Genomic DNA, 23,079 nt, shown 5'->3' on the forward strand with positions numbered 1-23,079 from the left:
CCCCCCACCGCTCTGCCCCACGGCGTCCCCGAGGCCACCACACCATCGCCTGCACCGGGCTGCCTTTATTGCCCGCGCACGGCAGCGGAAACCAGCGGTACATGGGAGAGCCCGGCCGCCGCCCCCCCCCCCCCCCCCCGGGGGGGGGCCGGGATCCCCCCCCCCGCCCCGGGGCCGTGGGGAGGGACAGGGAACCGTGGGAGCCACACCGCAGCAACCACTACATCCGCCCCCCGCAGTGGCCTGGCTGATGTCACCCTCCCAGAATAACTGGGGGATCGCGGCGGGGCGGGGTGGTGGAGGCAGGAGCGGAAGCCGCTGGCCGGGGGGGGGGCCATTCTCCACAGGGTCCCCAGACTGGGTCAGTGACAGCCCCGTGCAGGGAGGGGACAGCAACTGGGACGCGTCACCCGGGTGGGAAGGCTAAGCAGGCCCTGGGCGTGTGGGGGGGCCACGACACCCCCGTCCCGCACCGGCAGGGTGAGCGCAGGCAGGGTGCGGGCATGCCGGCAACCTGCGGGTGACAGGGGCATGGCCGCCACCCCCAGCTGCTGAGGTCCACGGCAGAGGGGGGGGTCCTCGGCCCCCGCTACCCGTCCAGCAGCTTGAGGATGCTCTCCCGCTCCTTCAGGGTCTTCCAGGCCTGGTCCTTCTCCTTCTTGGTGGGCGTGCGCTTCTTCTGCCGGGCGGCCATGATCTTGCGGAAGGCGTCCATCACCTCGTTGTCGGCCATGCGGACGCGCTGCCGCAGCTCCTGCCGGTGCAGCTCCTCCTTGGCCAGCCTGGGGCGGGGAGGGTACATACACGGGGGTGTCAGTCCCCGCCGGGCAGCCCCCTGCCCGCAACACCTCCCTGCCCGCTCTCACCGCAGCAGCTCGTGCTTCTTGGCGCGGTTGTGCGCGCTGAGGGCCTTCAGCTCGGCCTGCCTCTTGCGCAGCTCGGCCAGCACCTCGTCCTCCGAGTCCTCGGCCGGCCGGTCCTCCGACTCCAGAAGGCCCTGGGCCACCAGCTCCTCCTTGATCCGCCCCTCCAGTGACTTGGTGTGGGGGACGCTGCCGGGACGGAGAGCGGCTGCTGCCCACCACGAGCCCTTTCCTTCCTGCAACTTGCCGGGGCAGGGAAGGCACCGGCACGTTCGGCGTACCCACGGGTGGCGCCGAGCTCCGGGGCCACCTCAGCTGCTCACCTGAAGGGCTTGTTCTGGCTGCGGGGAGATGTGCCGGCACCATCGGCTCCCGAGTCCTTGCCGGCGATCTCAGGGATGGGGGAGTCCTCAACAGGGGAAATGATGTTCTCCTAGCGAACGGAGCGCGAGGGAAGGGTCACCGCACCAGGCCGTGGCACTGCTGCCCCACCAAGCCAGGCCACGGCCCGGCCCCATGGAGCCAGGCTGCGGCACAGCCCCACGGAGCCCCCTCACCTCCACGAGGGCCTGCAGGAGACGCTGCGTCAGGGGCCCGAAGGGACACCCATCCTCCGGCTGCTCGTGCTGGGCCTCCGACTTCTTCAGCAGGGCATCAACGTCTGGGCAGAAGCGGGAGGGGGAACAAAACAACCCCAAACACGCAGAGGTGAGCAGCGGGGCAGGGCAGCCTCTACCCTGAGGGCACAGGGCAAGGGGCCAGGGCTCAGCTCCGCTGGGCACGGGTGCTCACAGCCCCTCTGGGTAAAGGCAGGTGGGGGACAGGGGCACCTTTGGTGTCCAGCTCGGTCAGCGGCCCCAGGACGCCTTTTTTCTTGTCGGCAGCTGCCGCCGCCCGGGCTCCATCTTTCTGCTCCTCCAACAGGTCCTCCTGGGCCCAGCGCTGGGAGTAATGCTTCCCCAGGGGCGGGATCTGCAAGAGCAGGGCTCAGCACAGCTCCCGGAGCCCTCCCCGCCTCTCCTCCCAGCGCCACGGCATCATCCCCAGGCAGGATCACTCACTATGAGGCACAGGAGGGGACAGAGCGGCCGAGGGCCGGGAGGGAACGGGGAGAGAGGGTTGGGGATGGTCTCAGGAGGCAGCGGCTGGGATCGGGAGTTTTCACCTTGTAATGCTCGGCCTCATCCTCCGGTGGCTTAAGCAGCTCCTCCAGGACTCTGACCTCCTCGTTGGTGAGATCGGCACAGTACGGCTCCACCGATGCCCAGAACCTGCGAGGATGGATGAACCGTGAGGGAGAGCTGCAGGGGAGCCCGTGGGAGCTGACACCCCCCCCCCATTCTCTCTGGGGCACCTCTTCCCTCAGGCTGCAGGCAGCCCTCGCCCCAGGTGCTGCAAGGAAGGAGACGGATGATCCCAACACCCACCCAACACCCACGCACCTGTTCGGAGCATCATTTTTGGGAATGCGGGGTACATCAATGGGATCATCCTGGAACTCGTATTCCTGGATCTTGGGCTGCAGGTTCTTGGACTTGGGCCGGCCGGGGCCGGGCCCTGTCCCGTGGCCTCCTTTGCCCTCCAGCTTCTGCTTCTTGGGCTTCCCGTGTTTGACAGAGGTGCCCACATCATGGTCCTTGCTCAGCTTCAGGAACCGCCGGTCACCCTTCTTGTCCTGCCAGTCCGTCAGGATCTGGAAGAGACCGATGCTCTGTCAGGTCCCACACCTGGCGCTGGGCAGGGGCAGACCAGAGGCAGCCCCCTCGGCGGGAAGGAGCGGGATGGTGAGCCACCCCTACGGCTGCGGTCCCAGCACCTGGGTCTCGGCCTCCAGGACGCGGAGGCGGCGGCTGGCGGAGGAGAGGAGCGTCTCCAGCTCCAGCTGCAGCGTGTCCAGCTCCTCGATGCCGATGCCGTCGTCCTCCGAGCGGGCCAGCACGGCCGTGTACCGGGGGCACACCTTCACGTGGTCCACCGACTTGAAGTCGTGGAACTGCAGCGGGCAGTCCTTCAGCTCGCTCATGGCGGCGGGGACCGGGCACCGGGGGGCACCGGGGGGCACCAGGGGGGGGGGGCGGCTGTGGGGGAACCGAGGGGGATACGGGGTGCTATGGGTGAACCGGGGGTCTATGGGGGAACCGGGGATAGGGAAGGTGAGAGGAAAGGGAGCGGAGCGGGGGGGCTACGGGGAGCCGGGGGGCACCGGGACGCTGAGGGGAACCGGGGGCGGGGGGGGGACCAGTGGGGAGCTGAGGGGAACCGGGGGAAGCGGATCACCGCGGCGCGGAGGGGAACAAGGCGGGGGGCGGCATCGGGGCGCTGAGGGACACCGGGGGCTCTGCACCGGGGCGCTGGGGAGGCCGCGGGAGGCCCGAGGGGGGCTGGCGGGGCGGGGGAAGCGCCGCGGGGCCGGGCCGGGCCTAGACCGCTCGCCCCTTCCGGCCCCCGGCGGCGGCGGGAGCCCCGCCCCGCGCTCCCCCATTGGCCCAGGCGCGCCCAGCGCCCGTCGCTCATTGGTCCGGCCCGCTCTCCATCGTCCTTCCCTAATATGGAAGTGATGACAGGAGCGTACCAAGCACGGCGGGGCGCGGGGGGGACCGTGCGAGATCCCGCCGCCGCCGCGGGCCGCCTCCGCCCCGCGCGCTCTCCGCCGCCGTCGTCTCCTCGCTCTGTGCCGCTGCGAGCCTTCGCCGCCGTCGCCCGAGCCCTCGGCTCGAGGCAGGAGCCTCCCATCTCCCCCCTCCCCGCCGCAGTGGGAGGTCCCACTCATCCCGGAAGAGAGGACCGGCCACTTCCGCCTGCCGGGACCAGACCGTAGCCGCCACCATGGTAGGGTGGGGGGTGCCGGGCCGGGGGGGCGGTGGGCGAGGATGAGGATGAGGGGACCGTGGCCGGGAGGGCGGCGGCGGTTGGGGATGAGGGGGCCGGGGGCGACGGCGGCGGGGGTCAGGCGGCGGGACCCGGGCCCGGGGCTGACGCCGCCGTGTCCCCGCAGACCGCCACGCTGCGCCCGTACCTGAACGCGGTGCGCGCCACGCTGCAGGCCGCGCTGTGCCTGGAGAACTTCTCCTCGCAGGTGGTGGAGCGGCACAACAAGCCCGAGGTGGAAGTCAGGTACGGGGGCGAGGCGGCGGTGGCGGAGGGGGGGTGGCGGGCACCGGTGAAGCCCTGCTCCGGCCGGGCTGCCTGCCCTGGGAGCCGCTGGCCGGTCCCTGCCGGTTCGCTAGGCAGCCCGGGTGCAGCCGGGCAGGCCTCCGCACCCACCGGCTGCCGCCCCTTAGTCACCGGGCTGGTGCTGGCAGGGAGCCGAGGAACTGCAGGGAGGAGGGGGATCCAGCTTGGGAGCGAGGGAGGATCTGCCGTGGGGATGGGTGCTTCCAGGAGGCGGAAAGCATTCTGTAGCAGTGTGAAGCAAAAACTCTGCACCTCTGTGATCCCTGTGGCTCCCTGCTTGTGCACTCCCCATCCCTGTTTCTGACCAGTAAATGCTTCCTTCTGAGTCAGTCCTGCCCTTTCTCTGCTCGCAGGAGCAGCAAAGAGCTGCTGTTGCAGCCCGTGATCATCAGCAGGAACGAGAAGGAGAAGGTCCTCATCGAGGGCTCCATTAACTCTGTGCGCGTCAGCATCGCGGTGAAGCAGGTGAGGTGGGGGGCGCGGGCAGTGGGCTGGCAGCTCACGCCTGGTGCGGGGGAAGCCTCACTTCCCTTTTGTCTCCCCAGGCTGATGAAATTGAGAAGATTTTGTGCCACAAATTCATGCGCTTCATGATGATGAGGGCCGAGAACTTCTTCATCCTGCGTAGGAAGCCTGTGGAGGTGAGATGGCAGAGCAGCTTCCGGCTCTGCTCCTGGCACTGGGGGGGGGTCTCCAGTAAGAACTGGGATGCAAGACCGCATGGTCGGTGGCCTGAGTGCTCGTCCCCAGGGTGCTTCTCTCTTCTCCAGGGCTACGACATCAGCTTCTTGATCACAAACTTCCATACGGAGCAGATGTACAAGCACAAGCTGGTGGACTTTGTTATCCACTTCATGGAGGAGATCGACAAGGAGATCAGTGAGATGAAGCTCTCTGTCAATGCCAGGGCCCGCATCGTGGCAGAGGAGTTCCTCAAGAACGTGAGGCTCTGAACCGGGAGGAGATGGGTCCCTTATTTTGGGAGTGGGTTCGTGGGGCTCAAAGCCAGTGTGGCCCTTGTGCCCAGAGCCCCCCCATCCCGTCTGCAGGAACGGTTGGGACGCTCTACCCAGGGAACCTCTCCAGGATGGGGGGGGAGGATGCCCAGGGGTGCTTGTACCCCCTTTGCTTGTGAAGTGCCAGCTTTAAGACCCCCTGAGCACACTCGGGGACAGGCAGCAGTCACGGGGGACGTGGCCCTTTCGGTGGCTGCCGCGATGGGACGCGCGGTGCCCGGGAGAGGCTGAGCGTGGATCTCCGTGAGCGGCGGCTGCCCTCGGCCTCCCTCCCCGGTGACAGGGAAGGGCGGTCAGGGCCGGAGGAGCGCCCGCGGGCAGGGACTGACGGCCGCTTGTCTTCTCCTCTCGCCTTTCAGTTTTAGGCCGTGGTGCAGGACCCCGTGGCTCCCCAACGCTTGTGCCCACCGGGCACCGTGCCTGCGCCTGCTCCCGCTTCCCCCCCACCCTCTGCGGACGGCCGGGCCGGGACCCCCCTGCCCCTCACCGGGCCGGGCAGCCGTGCTGGGAGCAGCCCCCGCTCGCGGCAGAGCGGCCCCAGTCGCCGCCCTTGTCTCGTCTCGTTTTTTAAACGGTCTCGTTTGCTGTAACCACCGCCTCCGCCTCCTCCCTCCCTCCCGTCGCACCGGCGGGACCTGCGGCACCGGCCGGGGAGGGGGGCGGGGCCTGGCGGGAGGGGGGCGGGGCCTGGCGGGGCACCGTGGCAACGGCAAACAGCGGGGGTGGCCCCGGGGGTGCGGGCAGGGCCGGGGGTGGGACGGGAGGGCTCTGGGGGGGGTACGGAAGGGTTTGAAGGGGAGCTGGGGGGCACCAAGGGGCTTGGCGGGGGGGTCTCTGGGTGTGGGGCACGAAGGGGTTTGGGGGGGTGCAGGGGGGCTGTGAGGTTTCGGGAGGGGGCTATAGGCAGGGGGACGTGGGCACGGGGTGGGGGGGGGGCTGCAGGAGTGGCACTGGGGGTCCGGTGTTTGTCCTCGCTTTGGGGCGGTGGAGCCAGTGTGGTGGCTGGGTCTCGGGCTCTGCCGTCACAGCGGTGCTGGGGTTGGGGGGGCTGCATCCCGTGCTGGACCCCCACCTTGGGCCCTAGCGGGGCAAGGGGATGGGGGACACACTTGGCACCTGGGGGAGGGAGAGCCACCCGCAGCTCCCCTCGCCCTCAGGCCGCCGTGGGACGGTGCCGCAGGGAGAGCAGCACCACGGGCACGCAGCCCCCCCCCCCCCCCCCCCCCCCGGCCAGGGGCAGCGCTCGGTTGGGGGGGCCACTGCTGGAGCAGGAGGGGGTCCCAGCTGTCCCCTGGCCTGCCAGGCTGGGGACGAGGGCACAGCGGGGGAGCGTGGCATCCCAGGGGGTGCGCAGCACAGCCAGGACACGCATGAGGCTCGGCGGGGCGGTGAACGCCGTGTCAGGGACCCCCGGCTCAGTCAGGCAGAGGCAGGCAGGTAGGCGCTTTCTCTCCCTCCCTGCCCACCCCGTGGGGCTGGAGACGGGGGGCTGGCAGGGCTCAGCCCGGGCTGTCCTCACAGGGCAGGCAGCACCCGCCACCACCGGCCACCGCGGCTGCCACCACCTCTTGCTCGACCCTGAGCGGCTCAAGAGGGCCAGGCTGCAGGTGGAGAGGGCCATCAAGGTGAGGGGCCTGACTTCACAGCCCCCCAACATGCCGTTTATTGCATGTATGGCTTGGGGGTGAGAGCTGAGCTTTAGGGTCCCTCCCCAGGACAAGAAGATCTTCACGGTGCAGGGCCCCTACCCCGTCATCCGCCGCCTGCTGCGGGCCCGGGGCTGGGTGGAGAAGAAGCTCCCCGGCGCGGGCAGGGTGGGCAGCCGGCCGGAGCAGCATCATGGCAACCAGGAGAAGCAGCTGCAGGAGGAGGAGGAGGAGGAGGGAGGCGATGGTGCTGAGCGGGGGGGGGGCAGTGCTGGACACCCAGCTGGGGTCGGCATGCTGTGGGGCTCAGCCTTCCCTGGGGACCCCAGAGCCCCTGGGCTCCCCACGGCCACCCGAGGAGGAGGAGGAGGAGGAAGAGCGGTGGGATGAGGACCCCGATGGCATCCACGACCTCATGGTTAGCTGAGAGGGCTAGGGCTGAGCTCTGCCGGGGCCCCCAGCACCCTTCCCCTGGGACCCCCAGGCACAGGGTACAGCCTGGGGCAGGGGGCGAGGGTGGGATGGGGGCTCCGTGCCTCACCCCGGCCCCCTCCCTCCCGCAGTCCCGCCTGGTGCGGGACCAGGTGCCGTACTTCATCTGGACGAACCGCCACGGTGCCATCGACCGCCGGCTGCTGCGGCAGGACCAGGTGGTGAACCACTACGCCCGGGTGGGTGCCTTCACCACCAAGGTGGGAGCCTGGAGCCCCTGGGGCGGGGGGGGGGAAACGACACGACAGGGGTGGGGGGAGTCCAGCGGGGGCTGCCACCCTTCTCTAAACAGGAGGGGCTGTGCCTCAACCTGCGAAACCTGCCCTGGTTCGACCAAGCTGACCCCGACGCCTTCTTCCCCCGGTGCTACCGGCTGGGGGCTGCGGATGAGCGGCAAGCCTTCATCGGTGAGCTCGGGGCTGGTATGACCCCCACAGGGCTGTCGCCCTCCTGTCTGCCCCCTCCCCGTGCTCCCAGTCTCCCCGTGTCCTGTGCAGGACTGGGTGGGGACGATGCCCCCCCCCCTTGCAGAGGATTTCCACCTGACGGCAGCTCGCAGCCTGCTTAAAGTGGCCCTGGAGAGGGCTGGGGACATGCCAGCAGGGACAGAGCAGCCCCCAAAATCCAGCAAGGGGCCAGGTGAGTGCGTGGGGCCAGGCATGGGTGGGGGGACAATGGGGAGTCCAGGGTCAGGGACATGTCTGGGGGCTGAGCCTCTGCTGGGGACTGTGGCTTGGGACCCCCCGCCCCACACACACACACGCTCCCTCCCACCAGCTCACTTTATGGGTGCTCTGCCCCCCGGACCCCCCATCCCTATGCACCCAAAGCCACCCATCCCACAGGGAGGCTCGGTGCTTTGGCCTCGGGGGTGGCACAGCAGGTTCCCGGGAGCCACGTCCCTCACCCCATGCCATCCACAGCAGGGCCAGGGTCCCCCCTGCCCCCCCAGCTGGTGGAGGAGGCCCTGCAGGTCTGCGGGCAGCACCTGGGCAGCCTGGGGCACCAGGACATCGATGGGGACCCCCCGTCCCCCTGCATGATGGGTACCGGCTGGGACCGCTTCCGACAGGACTACTACCGCGTGGTGCAGTGAGTGCCGAGCGGGATGGGGGGGGTGACACCGTGGCGGGGCTGGTGCTGAGCCCCCCGCATCCCCTCGCAGTGAGGGGGCCGGTCTGGTGCTGAGCGGGGCGCAGCAGGAGCAGTGCCGGGCCCTGCTGCAGCACCTGGGGGGGCGGCTGCCCCAGCTCGGCATGGAGGGCGACCGCAACGTCTGGATCCTCAAACCCGGCGCCAAATCCCGCGGCAGGGGTAAGGCTGGGGGAAGCGGGGCGGCACAGGCTCCCCACCGAGGAGGGGTCCCACCGTCACCGCGTCCCCCAGGCATCGTCTGCACGGCGCGGCTGGAGGAGGTGCTGCGGCTGGCAGGGGGCTGCACGGCACCCTCGGCGGAGGTGGGCGAGTGGGTGGTGCAGAAGTACGTGGAGCGGCCGCTGCTCATCTTTGGCACCAAATTCGATGTCCGGCAATGGTTCCTGGTGACCGACTGGAACCCGCTGACCGTCTGGTTTTACCGCGAGAGCTACCTGCGCTTCTGCTCCCGGCCCTTCTCCCTGCGCCGCCTGGACCCGTGAGCGTCCCCCGTGCCGGACCCCGGTACCCCGGCACCCACTGGCACCCCACTGACCCAGCCCTGCTCTCCCCACCCCAGCGCCCGGCACCTCTGCAACGTCTCCATCCAGAAGCGGTACAGGCCGGCGCGGAGCCGGCACCCCCGGCTGCCCCCCGACCAGACCTGGTCCTGCCGACAGCTCCAGGCGTACCTGGCACAGGTCGGGCAGGCGGACGCCTGGCACCAGGTGATGGTTCCTGGCATGAAGGCGGCGGTGGTGGGCGCCCTGCGCAGCGCCCAGGACCTGGTGGGGTCCCGCAAGGGCAGCTTCGAGCTCTACGGCGCCGACTTTGTTTTTGGAGAGGATTGCCAGCCCTGGCTGCTGGAGATCAACGCCAGCCCCACCATGGCCCCCTCCTCGGCGGTGACCAGCCGGCTGTGTGCCGATGTCCAGCGGGACACGCTGCGTGTGGTAATCGACCGCAGGGATGACCCCACCTGCCCCACCGGCGCCTTCGAGCTCATCTACAAGGAGGTAGGCTGGGGGGGGGCTGCGGGGCCAGCACCCCCCGCGGCACCCTGAGCCCCCCCCCCCCCCCCCCCACATCCCTCTGCAGGCGGCCGTGCCCGTGCCTCTGTATTTGGGGCTGAAGCTGATGGTGGAAGGCTGCTCCCTGAGGAAGCCCCAGCCGGCACAGCACCGATCCCGGGGCAAGCCCCCCACTGCTGCGCCCTGTGCCCCCCAGCCCCCTGTGCACCCCAGCCCCTGGCGTAGAACCGCCCGAATCCCCCAGCCAGGGGCAGGGCGGGGGGAGCCGGCTTCTCTGGAGCAATGGAGCCATCGCTGCTCCCCCGGCTCTGCCCCCCCAGCACCACCGCAGCCCCCGGGCTGCTGTGCCGGGAGCGGGGGGCTGCCACAGCTCAGCCGCCGGCTCAGGCAGCCCCAGCCAGCTCTGCCCCAGCTTAGCATCCGTCCCCTGGGCAGGGCACCCGTCCCACCACCCTGGGGAGCCCCCGGCAGCTCCTGGGGACGCACAGGCCGGCCCCCCTCCTCCCCTCCTGCCAGGGTGCTGCGCCCACCCGGACTGGCACCCTGCGCCTGGACCCCGTGCCCCTGCCCGGGGCAGCCGAGCCCCGCTGCGGGGAGGAGGCACACGGCAGCTCCCCGGGGCGGGCAGAAGAGCTGTGACACTGAAGGACACCCAGGAGGGGACAGCACCCTGCCCCTTCCAGCCGGGGCAACACGGCGGCACCCAGCTCCCCCTCACCCCAGCCGGACCCCAGCGCTGGGTGGGGGCACCGAGCCCACCCCCTGCGGGGGCTGCAAAACACGTCTGTGACAGGGAGCCTGCCTCTGCCCCTCTGTGTGCGGGAGGGCATGGGCACGGCCGCAGCTGCACCCGGGACGGGGCTGCGGGCAGGAACCGGGGCTGCCGCGGCAGCTCCTCGGCCGGGGGCAGAGAGTGGGCAGGGAAAGAGACCTCCGCTCCTGCCTGCCTGCGGTTGCGCCTGCCAGACGGAGCCATGGCGGTGGTGGCACCGCCGCACGCCGGTGCTGGGAACCAGGTCAGGCACGGGGGCGGTGGCACGGCTGCTGTCACCGGCTCCGCTTGGGGGGAGCTGGTGCCCCCAGCCATGCCGTGGGGACTGGGGGCACGGGTGCCGTGCGTGCCAAGGAAAGAAATGGGCTCTGAGCCACCCTGGCGGCAGGTAGGATTTAATGGGGTGGCAGAGGGGAGCGGGTTGCAGGGGGCTCTGGGTGCCCGGGCAGCCCCAAGCGGCGCAGGGTGCGCAGGAAGGGGGGGGGGGGGGGGGCACAGAGCGGGCCCTGGGGCAGCACCAGCTGCTGCAGGTGGAGGTGGAGCGGGAGGCGGTGGAGCTGCCGCGGGGAGATCCCCAGCCGGCACAGCAGCTCCTCGTCCAGCATCTGTAACGCGGCAGGGGGGGCAGCTCAGGAGGGTCCCTGGGGGCTGTGCTGAGCCCCCAGCACCCACCCCAGCCACGTACCTGTGTGCGGGTCGGGGCAGCCTCGGGGGGCAGGAGGAAGGGCACCCCCAGCACCCTGCCCACGCGGGATGAATGCTTGTGGTCGCCCAGGGCCGGGCACAGCAGCAGCGTCAGGTGCACCGGGAGCTGCTCCGGGAAGGCTGGGGAAGCACGGGGAGGCAGGGGTGGGACCGTGCCGGCAGCGGGGGGGGGGGGGGGCACGGGGGGGGGTGTTGGGGGTCCGCTCACCTGTCCTGGGCTGGAGCTGGAGCAGGGCACAGCCCCCTGCGGTCCCCAGCACCCGGTAGTGCGTCAGGGTGCTCTTCACCTCCTTCCTGGCCAGGCTGCGGCGTCCCGGAGCCGGCACCGGCACCACCTGCGGCAGCACAGCCTTCAGCCCCCCCACCTCGGGGCATCCCCCCCCTCCCCTGCACCCCCGGCCCCCGCTTACCACGGTGGTGTCACCCTGCTGCTGCCAGCGCAGCCCGGCGCGGATCTCGCCCTCCGCCTCCGCTGGGACCCCCACGGTGACGGCGCTGTGGGGAGAGGGGGTGAGGAGGGGACGGGGCCCCCCCCCCCGTGCCGGCACGGCGGGGTCCCGGGGACTCACTGGTACGTGGCGGGGTACTGGCCTCTGCGACGGGCATCGGCAAAGAACCGCTGGAGCTGCTCGGTGGCGCGGTGGCAGCCGGACAGGAGGACGAGGCCGGAACACTCCCTGCGGGTCGTGGGAGCTCTGAGCTCCCGAGTGGGGTGGGGGGGCTGGCACCCCCTAACCTCCCCTGCCCCAGGGACCCCCCCCAGCCGTACCTGGCGGGAGCCTTCACCACGTGGAGCTCGGCGGGGAGGCCCAGGCGTCGTCTCAGCACCGGCAGCAGCAACACCAGGCTCAGCTCCCCGGAGCGCCCTGGGGGGGGGGGGGGGGGGGTTAGCGCCTGCTGGTGCTCCCCCCACCCTAAGCCGGACCTCCCCGCCACCCCATCCCACACTCACCCAGGACGGGCAGGCCGGGGGGCTTGCTCAGCGCCAGCAGGGCTCCTGGTGAGGACATGGTTGGTCAGGATGCGGCCCCCCCCCCCCCCAGCGTGTACACACACACACACACACACACACGCCCCCCCCCCCGGGTACCTTCCCGGTGCACCACAGAAGCCTCCAGCAGCCCCAGCGTCTCCTCGGGGCCCAGCGGCCGCCCCCACCTGCGGGAGGTTGGAGTGGGTGGGAGGCACGCGTGGGACACACCCCCCCCTCCCCGGCCACCTCCCCTCGTGTCCCCCCGGCCCCACGCGTGTTCCCCAAATCTGACCCCACACCCACCGCCCCCCCCCCCCCCCCCCCAGCGTGTCCCTGCACCCGCACCCCCCCCCAGCCTCTCCGCGCTCACGCGCGTGCAACCCCACGCGTGTCCCCCACTCCCACACGCACCCCACAACCTCTGCGCTCACCCCCAATGCGCCCCCACCCGTGTGCACCCCCACCCGCCACCACAGCCCCCCGCGCACCCACGGGCGCCCACCACCCACGTACACGCGCGCGCGCCCGCCCCACACCCGCGCGCCCCCCCGCTCCTCCCCCCCCCCCCCCCGCTGACCCCGCGGCGCGCGCCAGCACGCGCGCGGCGGTGCCCCCGCCCGCCATGGCGGTAATGCGCCTGCGCGGAGGCGGGGCCGAGGCGGGGGGGCACCCCCGCCACGGCCATAGAGCCGAGCCTCCGGGCGCGCAGAGCGGCCGCCCAGGCGTTTAGAGCCGGCGGCCGTGGCCATAGATAGACGGAAGAGCGGGTAGAGCGTCCCGCTGGTAGGTGGGGTGCGGCGGGCCGGGCCGGCGGGGAGGGGGTCCCGGGGGTGTCACCTGCGGGGGTGCCCGGGGGGCTGTGCCGGGGGGTCAGGCGGAGGCAGGGCGGTCACGGGAAGGGGGTCCCGGGGCTGTCACGGGGGCCTGTCCGTGGGAGTGGGGGGTCCCCGGGGGGCTGGAGCCTGCGGCTGCGGGCGGTGCCCGGAGCCGCCCCGCGGGAGCGGGGGGGGGGGGCCGCTCCCGCCTCACGCTGTGCCTCCCCAGGGTAGCACTATGGCCTCCCGCGGGGGTCCCCGCGCCACCGGCACCGACGGCAGCGACTTCCAGCACCGGGAGCGCGTGGCCTCGCACTACCAGATGAGGTGGGTGTCCCGCCGCTGCGGGGACCCGGCGGCCTCCCCCAGGGCTCCCGGTGGGGGCCGGGCCGCGTCCCCCCGGCAGGCCCTGACGGCCCCGCGCTCTCTCCCCCAGCGTGGCCCTCAAGTCGGAGATCAAGAAGCTGATCTACACGCATGTGGGCATCTGGCTGCTGCTGCTGGCCCAGATGTGCGTGGGGCACCTCAAGCTGCTGCCCCACGACCAGGTGGCCATGCCCTACCAGTGGGAGTACCCCTACCTGCTCAGCATCCTGCCCTCCCTCCTGGGCCTCCTCTCCTTCCCCCGCAACAACATCAGCTACCTGGTCCTCTCCATGATCAGCACCGGCCTCTTCTCCGTGGCTCCCCTCATTTACGGGGCCATGGAGATGTTCCCCATGGCGCAGCAGCTCTATCGTCACGGCAAAGCTTACCGCTTCATCTTCGGCTTCTCTGCCGTCTCCGTCATGTACCTGGTGGTGGTGGTGGCCGCCCAGGTGCACGGCTGGCAGCTCTACTACAGCAAGAAGCTGCTGGACTCCTGGTTCACCAGCACGCAGGAGAAGAAGAAGAAATGAGCGGGGACGGGTGGGCTCCGCGAGGGCTGGAGCTCCGTAGCCGGGCCCCGTGGGGCGGCGCTGGCGCAGCTCCGGTGGGTGGGTGGGGGTCCACGGGGACCAACCTGTGTGTCTGAGCCACGCCACGGCTCTGGGCGCGCATGGCGGGGGGGGGGGAGGCGGCTCCCGGGCCGTGGAGGGTCCCCACCACCGCCCCCCCCCCCTTTCCTCTGCGTGTTCCTCTATGGAAATAAAGCACCCTCCACGGTCCCACGCGTGTCTGCGCCGCAGGAAGCGCCGCCTGGCAGCGGGGCGGGGGGAGAGAGCGGCGGGGCCGCACGTGCCGGCGGAGGAATGCGGCGGGGCCGGCCCGGGGCGGGGCGGGGAGCGGCGGCGGCTCCTCGGCCATGGGGCGCCCGGTGTCGCTCGCCGTTGCCGCCGCGCTGCTGCTGGTGCTGCCCGGGACCGGGGCCGCCGTCACCCGCCTCCGGGTCTCCGCCAACTTCGTGAGCACCGAAGGGGGGGGGGGGGGGCCGGGGGAGGCGGTGGGGGGGGGGCCGGGGGCGGGCGGCACCGCGCTCACCCCCGTCTCTTTGCTTACAGGAGTGCCGGGCCACCGGTGAGTAGCGGCGGGGTCGGGATCGGGGCCGGGCTACGAGCTCCGGGGCTTCCCCCTGCCCGCGGCTACCGGGTCCTGGAGGGCGGCGGGGCTCCCGGTCTCCGGGGTTTCCCCCTTCCCCGGGGCTCCCGGTGCCGGCGGTAGGCGGGACCCCCGGCGCACGGCAGCCCCTCTCTGCTCTTTCTCCCCCCGCCAGCCGACAGCACGCTGAGCCGCCCCCGCTGCCACCGCCCGGCCCGGCCCGGGCCCGGGCCCCCGCTGAAGCCGCCCGCCCTGGCGCTGAGCAGGGCCCGGCTGTGCCTGCCCTCGCAGCCCTGCCAGCCCTGCCTGCGGGTGCGCCTGGCCCTCCCCGCCGCAGGTACGGGCAGGGGTGGCTGGGCCGGGCACCCCTGGACTGGGGGGGGAGAAGGGGGCGACTCGTCCTCCCACCCGTGTCAGCACCCCACGCCGGTTTCTCGCAGAGCTCGGTGGTGTCCGTGGGCTGCAGCTCAACTTCCTGGAGCTGGGTTCCAACCGGGCCGGCTGGCTGCAGGTGTGGCGACGGCACCGGGCGCCCGGCAGCTCGCTGGTGAGTCCGGGGTGCGTCGCGGGGCCGGACGCCGGGCTGGCACATCCCGCTCATCCGCTCCGTTCCCCGCAGTGGCAGGTACGGTTCGACTGCTTCCCGGCGGAGAGCGGGCGGCAGGTCCTCGTCTCCCTCCGCACCATCCCCGACCGAGGCTTGGCCCTCAGCCGCAGCCGCCTGGTCGTCGCCGAGCCGCCCGGTGAGGCTGGGAGGGATCCCGGGGGGCGTCCGGGGGGACGCCGGCACCGGCTGACCCCCCCCCCCCGCCTGCTCCGCAGGGCCCGTCTTCACCCACGCCTGGGTCCCCGAGGCGCGGGCCATCGAGGTGTGGGTGCCCGAGGGCCCTGCCCTGATGGTGCGGCTGTGCCACCAGTTGGCCCTGGAGTGCGAGGAGCTGCCCCGGCCCTTCCACCGGCAGGTAATGGCTCCGGTCGTCCCCTCCCCGGGCTGCCCGCCACGCTCCCCCCCAGCTGACGCTGCCTCTGTGCCCGCAGGTGCTGGTGCTGGGGGGCCGCCGCGTGTCCCTGCCGTACGAGTTCCTGGTGCCCTGCCTGTGCGTCGAGGTGCGTCGCCCTCCCCTGCGGCCGCCAGGCCCTTCTCTCTGCCCGTGTGGGGTGGGGGCACATCCTGCCCTGACCGCCCCGCTCTGCTCCCCCAGGCCTCCTACCCCCACCACGACAGCCCGCGCAGCAAGCGCTGCCCCTTCCGCGACCAGCCCGACGCCTGTGAGTGCCCGCGGGGTGGGGAGCCCGGTCCCAGGGGTGCCCCCCAGCCGTCCCCCCAGCTCGCTGACGCGGTGTCCCGCAGACGGCCCCGAGCTGTGGTCCTCGGTGCGCTTCCACGACTACAGCGCCAGCAGCAAGGACCAGATGGCGATGGTGCTGAGCGCCAGCTGCCCCCTGCACCCCCGGGCCACCCTGTGCTGGAGGGAGGCGGCAGCCGAGTCTGCGCCCTGCCACGATGTCCCCAACTCCACGGCCAGTGAAGAGGAGCAGGTGAAGGGTCCCGGTCTCGGGGTACCACAGGGCGCCAGCCTGGAGTGGTGCGGGGCTTTGCCCCTGATTGGGGCACCCACCGGACCCCAAGGTCCCACAAGGGCGGTGGGTGGGCACTGGGGTGCCCGTGGGCTGTGTGCGTCGGGGACGGTGACGTGCTCTATGCCCGTTCCAGGCATACACGCTGGACAAGGTGGACGTGCACCCCCAGCTCTGCTTCCGGGTAAGCCCCCGCGGGTGGGTGGGCGCTGCCTGGGAAGGGGCTTGGGGGGCAGCGGTGGGTGATGGCAGTTCACCTAGCCCCTCCACTGATCCCCGTTCCCCCCAGTTCTCCTACGGGAACAGCAGCCACGTGGAGTGTCCCCACCGGCCAGGTGAGCCCCACAGGTGGGGGGCACCCCTGGGCTGACCACAGCCCTGCTGCGGGGTCCCTCGCACCCCTCATGCCCTCGGGTGTCCCGCAAGCCCCCCCCCCCCCCCCCCCCCCTCTCCACAGAGACCGCCTGGAATGTCTCGGTGAGCGTCCGGGGGCTGCAGCTGCACCTGCACCTCACCTCCAGCATCCCCGCAGCCTTCAGCGCAGCCCTCTGCCAGCGCCGTGGCAGGCAGTGCGAGCCCGAGGCCCCCTTCTACACTGTCACACGGGTGAGTGTCACGGGCCTGGGGGGGGACATGGCGGGGACCGACCCACGCTGACCCTGCCCTTGTGCTTTGCAGCCAGAGGGCTCTGCCCCAGGGGAGCTGGCGCTGCTGTTGCCGGTGCACGTCCTGGGCAGCTGCGTGCTGGTAAGGTGACCCCTGCGTCGGCACCCGCACCGTGGCGGGGGGGACACAAACCTGCCCCCCCCCCCTCACCTCGCCTCTTCCCCAGGTGTGGCGCTCGGATGTGCACTTTGCTCGGAAGCAGCTGCTCTGTCCCGACGGTGAGTGGGGGGTCCCGGGGAGGGGGTCGTGAGGGGCGGTGGGGGTGGGCAGACACCCCCCCCCTCACTGCCCCTCTCCCAGTCTCACGCAGGCACTTTGGGCTGCTGGGGCTGGCGCTGGCGCTGGGGCTGGTGGTGACCGTGCTGCTCTTCAACTGCCGTGGTGCCTGGAGGCCGGCTGACGGTGAGGGACACCCTGGAGGGCTGCGGGCTGAGGGTGCAGCGGCCACGGTGGCCATGGGGCTGGGGTGCCAGGGGGTGCTGGCTCCCTGGGCTGCAGAGGGTCCTGGGGCAGTGTTGTGGATACTTGGATGCCCTTGGGGGATGCCAGGGTGTCCCCGGGGAATGCCAGATGGGCTTGGGGCAGGGCTGTCACCGCTGTCCTCTCCGTCCCGCAGGTGCCCCAGGCGGACGCCCCGTGCTGCTGCTGTACTCGCCGGACTCGGAGGAGCACCTGGGGCTGGTGTGCGCCCTGGCCGAACGGCTGCGCACGGGGCTGGGCTGCGACGTGCGCCTGGACCTGTGGGAAGCAGGTGGCGTGGGGCAGGCGGGTGCCCTGCCCTGGCTCTACGCCCAGCGGGGCCGCGTGGGCCGCCAGCGTGGCACCGTCCTCCTCCTCTGGAGCCGGGGCAGCGCTCGGCTCTTTCGCCGGTGGCGGGTCGGGGCAGCCGGCGGGATCCCCGGAGACGCCCACGACATCTTCGGGGCGGCCATGGCCTGCCTACATGGGGAGCTGGGGTCTGCGGGCTGCGGCGGTGGCTGGGTGCTGGCCTACTTCAGCCGGCTCTGCAGCCCCCGCGACGTGCCCCGGCCCCTCCGGCCCCTGCCCACCTACCGCCTGCCCCAACAGCTGCCCGGGCTGCTGGGTGCCCTGCGGGGCAGCCCCCCGGCCCCCCGCCGCTGCCACCGGGGCAGGGTGGGGGGGCTCCTGCACCGGCTGCTGGAGGCGGGGGCCGGGGAGGGCAGCCCCCCACCCCAGCCCCCCGGGGCGGCTGCTGGCACCTGAGCGCCCACGCTGGGGCTGAGCTGGGCATTGCTGCGAGGCCGGCGGGGCTGGGTGCAGCCCCCCCCCCCACCCGGTGAGGGCAGGGGCCCATCACGGAGGCGCAGGGCTCGGCTGAGCGCGCCGACCGCGGCGGCAGGAGGGGTGCCCGTGGGAGCCGTGGGTGCCGCGCCGCAGGGTCCCGAGCGGGGCTGGCCCCCGGCCGCAGGATGTGCCGTGGGGGGCCGGGGCGAGCGTCCCGCCGGGTCCCTCGGGCCGGGAGCGGAGGTGCTGTCCCGGGCAGGGGCAGCTTTATTTCCACACAGGGACTCGCTTCAGAGCAGAGCCGGGATCCGGGGAAGCCCCTTGAGATGGCACAGCAGGGCGAGGGGCCAGGGCGGCGCTGGAAGAAGCCGGGCGGTGGCGGGGGGGGGGGGGGTCTCCCCGCCTTGCCTGGGGCACGGGGGGCCGGCGAGGACGGGTGCTGTGCAGAGCCCGGCCCTGCTCCTCGCTGCCGCGCTGCCACCGGGACCTTGTCTGGGGTGGGAGCAATAAAGGCACCGTTTCACGCTGCCCCGCCGTCCCTATGGTGTGCCGGGGCTCGACCCTGCAGCATATGGCGGGGGGGGCGGGGGGGGGGGGGGGCAAGAGGACGCACCGGGGCAGGATTGCAGCCTGTCCCGGCACAGCCGCCGCACCGCGTCCCGCAGCCGCTGCCGGCTCCCCGGGACCGGCCTGGGCACCGTGCCCGGGCCGTGGGGCCTCCCCGGTCCCCGCGGGGGGGGGGGGGGGGGGGGGGCCCTGAGCCCTCCCGGCGGTGCCGGGGCGCGAAGCCCGTCGTCGGGTCGGTGCGGGAGCGGGAGCGGGGAGGCCCCACCCCGGGGCGGTCGCCAGCGCCGCGCTAGGACCCGGGTGTCCGGGATCGGAGCAGGAAGCGGGAGCCGGCGGCGGTGGCGGTGGGGCCCGTGGAGCCGGGAAGGGAGAGCGGGGCCGGCGGGAGTGGACGGCGTGGGGCCGGGGCACGCCACGGCCCCGGCCCCGCCATGCGGCCCCGGGGGGAGCTGCTGGTGCTGGTGCTGGTGGCGGCAGGGGCGGTGGGTGGGCGCGGGGCCGCCCGCGACACCCTGGCCTGCTCCCAGGTGGGTCGGCGTCGCCGGCACGCGGGCCACCGGCCACCCTGGCACCGCCACCGGCCTCACCCCCGCCTCCCTCCCCAGGGCCTCGCCTGCCGTCTCCTGGGTAAGTGCCGCCGCCGCCGCCGCGGCCCCCCAGCCCACTCGAGGCGTGGGGCCCCACACCCACGGCCGCCCTCCGTGTCCCGTTCCCCCCCCCCCCAGACACCGACGTGCTGTGCGGGATGGAGCCGCCGGGGCCCGGCCACGGGCTGGCCCTGGCTCAGCTGCAGCTGGAGCCGGTGCTGCGCTGCACCGGGCCCACGGCCTGCTCGCCCTGCCTGGAGGCACGGCTGCACCTGACCGCCGGCACCGGAGACCCCCGCCGCCCTGCGCCGTCGGGCGTCCCCGAGGCGGAGGATGGCGGTACGGGGGGACGGTGGCCAGCGGCGGATGGGACTGCCTCGTCCCAGCCCAACGTCACCGGGCTGCTGCTGCTCTCCGGGCACACGTACGCCTCCTCCCGCTGCGTGGCCGTGGAGGTCCGGGCACCCCTGGCCCCCGCGCTGCCCGGCCAACCCCTGGTACGTAGAGGCGGGGTGGTGCCGGGGATGGGCGTCCCCGGCACCGGCAGTCCCCGGGCACTGCGGCGTGTGGGGATGTGGGTGCTGGCACCACCGCATCTCTCTGGTGCGGTGGTCCTGTTCCCCGTGCCCCAGGGAGGTGGGTGCTGGTGGTGCCGGTACCTCGCCACAGCGCGGTGGTGGTTTTCCTGCGCAGGGCTGGGTGACGTTCCGGTGCTTCGAGGCGCCGCTGGGCTCCAAGCTCCACGTCACGGCGTACACTAACTCGCGTGACCACTGGAGGCTGAGCCAGTGGCAGTGGGTGCCAGGTGAGCCCCCGGCATGCCCCGCCGCGGTGGCCCCCTCCCTCCCGCCCGCTGACCCCCTGTTCCCGCAGACTGCTCGTGGCCCGTGGCACAGGCTGCCGTCCCCCAGTGCCAAGGTAGGTGCTGGCGTCCCCCAGCTGCGGCAGCGCCGGGACCCCCCCCACCTTGGCGTATGTCCCCTGGGGAGAGCTGGCCGGTGAATGCCGGGGGAGAGGGTGACCCCCGGGGTGCCGTGCCCTGCGCTGTGGTGCTGAGTGGGTGGTGCTGGGTGCCGGGTGCCCTGAGCTGCCTCCGGTGCAGTGCCCAGGCTGCAGGTCTCCCCGGGGCCGAAGGAGGTGGTCGTGGAGGTGCAGGGGGCCGTGGCGGGGCACAGCTACACCCTCCGGCTCTACCACAACCAGAGCCACGGCGCCAGCGGGCCGGGGCGCGCAGTGACCGCGGTGAGTATGAACCCCTTCCCTGACCCCCCCCACCCTCGCAGGGGCTCCGGCTGCTGCCCCCTCCCCGTCCCCGGGAAGCCGTGTCTGTGTTACAGGCAGGGTGCTGGGAGAGGGTCCCCTGGGAGCAGATCCCCCTGGGCTGGGTGATACCAGCGGGGGGCAATTTGCCACCGTGTGACCCACGTCTGGTTGCCGGTGGCAGAGCAGCCCCATGAACTACAGCCTGCCAGCCGAAGAGGTGCTGCCCTGCCTCTGCCTGCAGGTGGGTGCCCGGCCAGGCACCGTGGGGGTGGCACAGCTGCCACTAAAGCAGGGGAGCTCTGGGCACCGTGTGTCCCCCTCTGGCATCCGGAGGGGGCTAGCTGGGTCACAGTCACAGCATGGATACACCAAATCCTTCTTTTTCTTCTCTCTTTCTCTCTCCCACCTAGGTCTGGCCAGAGACCCAGGACCCGCTGCGGGCCACCCTGTGCCCCTTTTCCCACGGTACCCACGGGGCTGGGGTGCGGGAGGGGGGGCTGGGACACAGGGGGACCCGAGGGGACACCGCGCGGGGTGACACCTCTCTCCCGGTGCCGCTGCAGACGCCGAGGCCTGGGAGCGGCTGTGGGCGCGCAGCCGGCTGGTCCTGCATGCTGGGGAGCGGGCGCTGACCTGCTCCCTCTCGGCCCCCTGCGACCTCCCGGCTGAGCTGGTGCCCTGCTGGCAGCCGGCACCCGCTGGGCCCTGCCAAGCCCTGCCCGGCCTGCGGCAGCCCGCCGTGGGGCAGGTGAGTGGGGCTCCGTGGGGTGTCGGGGACACGGGGGGGGGGGGGGTGCGGGTGGCACTAATGGAGCATCCCTTCTGCCCACAGGGACTCCAGGAGTTTGGGGGGCTGCGGCCACACCCTAACCTCTGCGTGCAGGTAGGACACCCCTCTGCCCCACAGCTGCCCCACGGCTGCCCCATGGGCAGCCCCAGGCACTGCTGATCCGGTCTCTGGGGCAGGTGTGGAGCGACGGGCAGGTCCGGCTGACCCAGTGCTTGCGGGACCGTGAGTATTGCTGGGGTGGGAGGGCAGGGGCAGCCCAGGGGTCCGGCTGGGGGGTGAGCCCTCCCTGCCCTCCCCTCGCCGCCCTCCCCAGCCCCCTGGCACATCCCCAGGAGCGCTGCCTGGCCGCCCCGATGACCTCCTGCTGCTGGAACGGGAGGGGAACGCCTCGCTGTGCGCCCTGGAGCGGGGCACCTGCACGCCCCTCACCAACTTCACCAGCACGGTAAGGGACAGGGACCCCCTGTGTCCCGGCGGCACCGGCGGCACAGCCGGCTCACCCCCTGCCGCCGTTGCAGGGAGCGGGGCGCCCCGGGCTGCTGGAGCAGGAGCTGCGGCGGGACGTGGCGGCGGGGCAGTGCAGGCAGGTCAGTGCGGGCAGCTGGCGGGCAGTGGGCAAGGACCAGGCAGCGTGTGACATGTCCCCGTGTCCACAGATCTGGCACGCTGAGAACAGCACTGGGGTCACGCTCTGGGCCTGTCCTCTGCACAAGTGTGAGTGTCCCTGGCCGCACCGGGGCAGAGGGGGGCCGGTGTGGGGCTGAGGGAGGGCCCCCACCCTGTGGAGCCACCGGGGACCCTCGGTGGGTACCGGGGGCCCTCGGTGGATGCTGACCCCTGCTCCGCAGACCTGCGCGCCCGCTGGGTGCTGGCGTGGATGGGGGTGCTGCTGGGGGCTGCCTGCCTCCTGCTCCTGCTCCTGCTGAAGAAGGAGGACATGAAAGGTGAGCGGTGCTTGCCTGGGGGCTGTGCCCAGCCTGGGAACCCCCCCAGGGACCCTGCCTCACTGCCTGTCCTCCCCCCAGGCTGGCTGAAGTCCCTGAGGGCTGACTACGGCTCCGAGGGTGAGCCTGGGGCAAGCCTGGGGTCTGGGGCGGTGGGGGGCAGGGATCGGGGGACAGAGCAGGGGGGGGTCCCCATCAGGGCTGGTCTTCTCTTGCTTCCCACCATGGCTGCCCCATAGGGTGGGTAGGGGCGGAGGGGGACAGAGCAGAGGGTGGGAACCCTATTGGGGGGGGGGGTCCCAACCTGCCTCCTACTGTGGCTGTCCCTTAGGGTGGGTAAGGGGGTTGGGCGACTGAGCAGGGGGTGGGTCCCACATCGGCGGTGGTCTCAGGCTGCTTCCCACCGTAGCTGTCCCTTAGTTCAGGTATGGGGGGGTGCTGCAGTGGTTCGGGGACAGAGCCAGGGGTTGGGATCCTCCATCGTGGGTGGTCCCCCCCCATCGTGGGTGGTCCCAGCCTGCCTCCCACCCTGGCTGCCCCATAGGGTGGGTACAGGGTGCCCAGGGGGGCTTCGGGCACTGACAATACCCCCCAGGCCCGCTGCGAGGCCGGCGGGCGCTGCTGGTGCACGCGACGGAGCCGGTGGCAGAGCGGGCGGCGTGCGCCTTGATGGCAGCCCTGCGCCCGCTGGGGCTGGCAGTGACGGCAGCACCGGGCGGTGGCAGCGGGATAGCGGCATGGGGGCCGCTGCCTTGGCTGCACGCCCAGCACCGGCAAGCGCTGCGTGACGGTGACACCGTCATCCTCTTCCTCTCCCCGGCGGCTGTGGCTGCCGCGCACCAGTGGGACGCCGGGGCCAGGGCCGTACCGGGGGACGTGGCCGCTGAATGCGGCCCCGGCCCGCAGCACGGCCCCGGCCCTGATGATGTCCCCACCGTAGCACCCTGCGAGGCATTCGCGGCAGCTCTGTCCTGCACCGTGCCGGAGCTGGTGGCGGGCAATGGTCGCTATGTCGTGGTCCGGCTAGAGGCCTTGGTGCCGGCGGTGCCACCGGCACTGCGGGCAGCCCCCGCCTTCGCGCTGCCCAGCGAGACGGGGGGCTTCCTGCGGGCGTTGGCGGGACCGGGTCGGTGGCGGGGCCGGTGGCCGGAGCCGTACGTGGCGGCAGTGGCCGAAGGGCTGCGGCGGTCGGTGGGGGAATAAAGCGGTGACGGTGGCTTCGCCGAGCGTGAGTCCGGCCCCTGTGGTGTGGGGGGTGAATGCGGACTGGGATGGATTGGAGAGGGGTGATGGGGAGGTA

The 23,079-nt window shown here is 72.5% G+C and overlaps 7 protein-coding genes across 13 annotated transcripts; 5 read left to right on the forward strand and 2 right to left on the reverse strand.

The window, feature by feature from the left end:
* Positions 1-41: 41 nt before the first annotated feature.
* On the reverse strand, positions 42-2,952 carry TADA3 (transcriptional adaptor 3). Its single transcript, XM_030043319.2, has 8 exons — positions 2,680-2,952; positions 2,306-2,556; positions 2,029-2,134; positions 1,694-1,835; positions 1,421-1,524; positions 1,187-1,296; positions 867-1,052; positions 42-782 (listed from the first exon to the last, which is right to left on the reverse strand). The coding sequence occupies exons 1-8, from the start codon at positions 2,884-2,886 to the stop codon at positions 590-592; spliced, it is 1,299 nt and encodes a 432-aa protein (XP_029899179.1). The 5' UTR covers positions 2,887-2,952; the 3' UTR covers positions 42-589.
* A 636-nt stretch (positions 2,953-3,588) lies between these two features.
* On the forward strand, positions 3,589-5,643 carry ARPC4 (actin related protein 2/3 complex subunit 4). Its single transcript, XM_041118635.1, has 6 exons — positions 3,589-3,692; positions 3,859-3,977; positions 4,391-4,502; positions 4,583-4,678; positions 4,808-4,978; positions 5,413-5,643. The coding sequence occupies exons 1-6, from the start codon at positions 3,690-3,692 to the stop codon at positions 5,416-5,418; spliced, it is 507 nt and encodes a 168-aa protein (XP_040974569.1). The 5' UTR covers positions 3,589-3,689; the 3' UTR covers positions 5,419-5,643.
* A 347-nt stretch (positions 5,644-5,990) lies between these two features.
* LOC115333428 (tubulin monoglycylase TTLL3) lies at positions 5,991-10,205 on the forward strand. Its single transcript, XM_041118637.1, has 12 exons — positions 5,991-6,490; positions 6,575-6,678; positions 6,769-6,948; positions 6,983-7,117; positions 7,263-7,391; positions 7,484-7,598; positions 7,723-7,830; positions 8,115-8,283; positions 8,357-8,505; positions 8,578-8,824; positions 8,906-9,341; positions 9,424-10,205. The coding sequence occupies exons 1-12, from the start codon at positions 6,424-6,426 to the stop codon at positions 10,144-10,146; spliced, it is 2,562 nt and encodes an 853-aa protein (XP_040974571.1). The 5' UTR covers positions 5,991-6,423; the 3' UTR covers positions 10,147-10,205.
* A 302-nt stretch (positions 10,206-10,507) lies between these two features.
* RPUSD3 (RNA pseudouridine synthase D3) lies at positions 10,508-12,583 on the reverse strand. Of its 6 annotated transcripts, none has more exons than XM_030043328.2 (9): positions 12,384-12,445; positions 11,924-11,991; positions 11,786-11,830; positions 11,603-11,699; positions 11,403-11,510; positions 11,244-11,328; positions 11,042-11,168; positions 10,814-10,953; positions 10,508-10,733 (listed from the first exon to the last, which is right to left on the reverse strand). In XM_030043328.2, exons 1-9 carry the CDS (start codon positions 12,428-12,430, stop codon positions 10,524-10,526), a joined length of 927 nt encoding a protein of 308 aa, XP_029899188.1. In that variant the 5' UTR covers positions 12,431-12,445; the 3' UTR covers positions 10,508-10,523. The 6 variants fall into 6 exon arrangements, with proteins under 6 accessions (XP_029899188.1, XP_029899187.1, XP_029899186.1 ...); XM_030043327.2 differs by having other exon boundaries at positions 11,403-11,528; XM_030043326.2 differs by lacking the exon at positions 11,924-11,991 and having other exon boundaries at positions 12,384-12,583.
* Positions 12,470-13,769, forward strand: JAGN1 (jagunal homolog 1). 2 transcript variants are annotated; one of them, XM_030043331.2, is made up of 3 exons: positions 12,470-12,589; positions 12,851-12,948; positions 13,058-13,769. In XM_030043331.2, the coding sequence occupies exons 2-3, from the start codon at positions 12,860-12,862 to the stop codon at positions 13,518-13,520; spliced, it is 552 nt and encodes a 183-aa protein (XP_029899191.1). In that variant the 5' UTR covers positions 12,470-12,589; positions 12,851-12,859; the 3' UTR covers positions 13,521-13,769. The 2 variants fall into 2 exon arrangements, with proteins under 2 accessions (XP_029899191.1, XP_029899192.1); XM_030043332.2 differs by lacking the exon at positions 12,470-12,589 and having other exon boundaries at positions 12,728-12,948.
* Positions 13,770-13,820: 51 nt separating this feature from the next.
* IL17RE (interleukin 17 receptor E) lies at positions 13,821-18,156 on the forward strand. The gene is made up of 16 exons (XM_030043317.1): positions 13,821-14,005; positions 14,103-14,118; positions 14,315-14,476; positions 14,580-14,686; positions 14,759-14,882; positions 14,962-15,101; positions 15,178-15,246; positions 15,342-15,408; positions 15,491-15,678; positions 15,854-15,901; positions 16,007-16,052; positions 16,175-16,323; positions 16,396-16,464; positions 16,550-16,601; positions 16,684-16,785; positions 17,000-18,156. Exons 1-16 carry the CDS (start codon positions 13,907-13,909, stop codon positions 17,605-17,607), a joined length of 2,046 nt encoding a protein of 681 aa, XP_029899177.1. The 5' UTR covers positions 13,821-13,906; the 3' UTR covers positions 17,608-18,156.
* Positions 18,157-18,457: 301 nt separating this feature from the next.
* IL17RC (interleukin 17 receptor C) lies at positions 18,458-23,005 on the forward strand. Its single transcript, XM_030043333.2, has 17 exons — positions 18,458-18,722; positions 18,801-18,822; positions 18,921-19,279; positions 19,476-19,587; positions 19,656-19,700; positions 19,885-20,024; positions 20,227-20,286; positions 20,456-20,510; positions 20,609-20,793; positions 20,878-20,928; positions 21,012-21,057; positions 21,168-21,280; positions 21,354-21,422; positions 21,492-21,549; positions 21,684-21,779; positions 21,861-21,899; positions 22,375-23,005. The coding sequence occupies exons 1-17, from the start codon at positions 18,627-18,629 to the stop codon at positions 22,980-22,982; spliced, it is 2,154 nt and encodes a 717-aa protein (XP_029899193.1). The 5' UTR covers positions 18,458-18,626; the 3' UTR covers positions 22,983-23,005.
* Positions 23,006-23,079: the final 74 nt, after the last annotated feature.

The sequence above is a fragment of the Aquila chrysaetos genome, chromosome 20, assembly GCF_900496995.4.
Source record: "Aquila chrysaetos chrysaetos chromosome 20, bAquChr1.4, whole genome shotgun sequence".
Classification (NCBI taxonomy): domain Eukaryota; kingdom Metazoa; phylum Chordata; class Aves; order Accipitriformes; family Accipitridae; genus Aquila; species Aquila chrysaetos.

Excerpts from the sequence above, each read along its gene's own strand:
- LOC115333428 (XM_041118637.1), top strand. The coding sequence starts at position 6,424 with ATGAGGCTCGGCGGGGCGGTGAACGCCGTGTCAGGGACCCCCGGCTCA. Across the intron at positions 6,491-6,574 it reads AGTCAGGCAGAGGCAGGCAG|GGCAGGCAGCACCCGCCACC; the intron begins GTAGGCGCTTTC and ends CTGTCCTCACAG. Across the intron at positions 7,392-7,483 it reads TGGGTGCCTTCACCACCAAG|GAGGGGCTGTGCCTCAACCT; the intron begins GTGGGAGCCTGG and ends TTCTCTAAACAG.
- IL17RE (XM_030043317.1), top strand. The coding sequence starts at position 13,907 with ATGGGGCGCCCGGTGTCGCTCGCCGTTGCCGCCGCGCTGCTGCTGGTG. Across the intron at positions 14,883-14,961 it reads GGTCGTCGCCGAGCCGCCCG|GGCCCGTCTTCACCCACGCC; the intron begins GTGAGGCTGGGA and ends CCTGCTCCGCAG. Across the intron at positions 15,102-15,177 it reads CCCGGCCCTTCCACCGGCAG|GTGCTGGTGCTGGGGGGCCG; the intron begins GTAATGGCTCCG and ends CTGTGCCCGCAG.
- RPUSD3 (XM_030043322.2), bottom strand. The coding sequence starts at position 12,491 with ATGGCCGTGGCGGGGGTGCCCCCCCGCCTCGGCCCCGCCTCCGCGCAG. Across the intron at positions 11,992-12,383 it reads GTGCTGGCGCGCGCCGCGGG|GTGGGGGCGGCCGCTGGGCC; the intron begins GTCAGCGGGGGG and ends AACCTCCCGCAG. Across the intron at positions 10,734-10,813 it reads CTGCCCCGACCCGCACACAG|ATGCTGGACGAGGAGCTGCT; the intron begins GTACGTGGCTGG and ends GCCGCGTTACAG.
- JAGN1 (XM_030043331.2), top strand. The coding sequence starts at position 12,860 with ATGGCCTCCCGCGGGGGTCCCCGCGCCACCGGCACCGACGGCAGCGAC. Across the intron at positions 12,949-13,057 it reads GCCTCGCACTACCAGATGAG|CGTGGCCCTCAAGTCGGAGA; the intron begins GTGGGTGTCCCG and ends TCTCTCCCCCAG.
- ARPC4 (XM_041118635.1), top strand. Across the intron at positions 4,503-4,582 it reads TCAGCATCGCGGTGAAGCAG|GCTGATGAAATTGAGAAGAT; the intron begins GTGAGGTGGGGG and ends TTGTCTCCCCAG. Across the intron at positions 4,679-4,807 it reads TGCGTAGGAAGCCTGTGGAG|GGCTACGACATCAGCTTCTT; the intron begins GTGAGATGGCAG and ends TCTCTTCTCCAG.
- IL17RC (XM_030043333.2), top strand. The coding sequence starts at position 18,627 with ATGCGGCCCCGGGGGGAGCTGCTGGTGCTGGTGCTGGTGGCGGCAGGG. Across the intron at positions 19,280-19,475 it reads CGCTGCCCGGCCAACCCCTG|GGCTGGGTGACGTTCCGGTG; the intron begins GTACGTAGAGGC and ends TTTCCTGCGCAG. Across the intron at positions 20,025-20,226 it reads CGGGGCGCGCAGTGACCGCG|AGCAGCCCCATGAACTACAG; the intron begins GTGAGTATGAAC and ends TGCCGGTGGCAG.
- TADA3 (XM_030043319.2), bottom strand. The coding sequence starts at position 2,886 with ATGAGCGAGCTGAAGGACTGCCCGCTGCAGTTCCACGACTTCAAGTCG. Across the intron at positions 2,135-2,305 it reads AAAAATGATGCTCCGAACAG|GTTCTGGGCATCGGTGGAGC; the intron begins GTGCGTGGGTGT and ends CCATCCTCGCAG. Across the intron at positions 1,053-1,186 it reads AGCCAGAACAAGCCCTTCAG|CGTCCCCCACACCAAGTCAC; the intron begins GTGAGCAGCTGA and ends CCGTCCCGGCAG.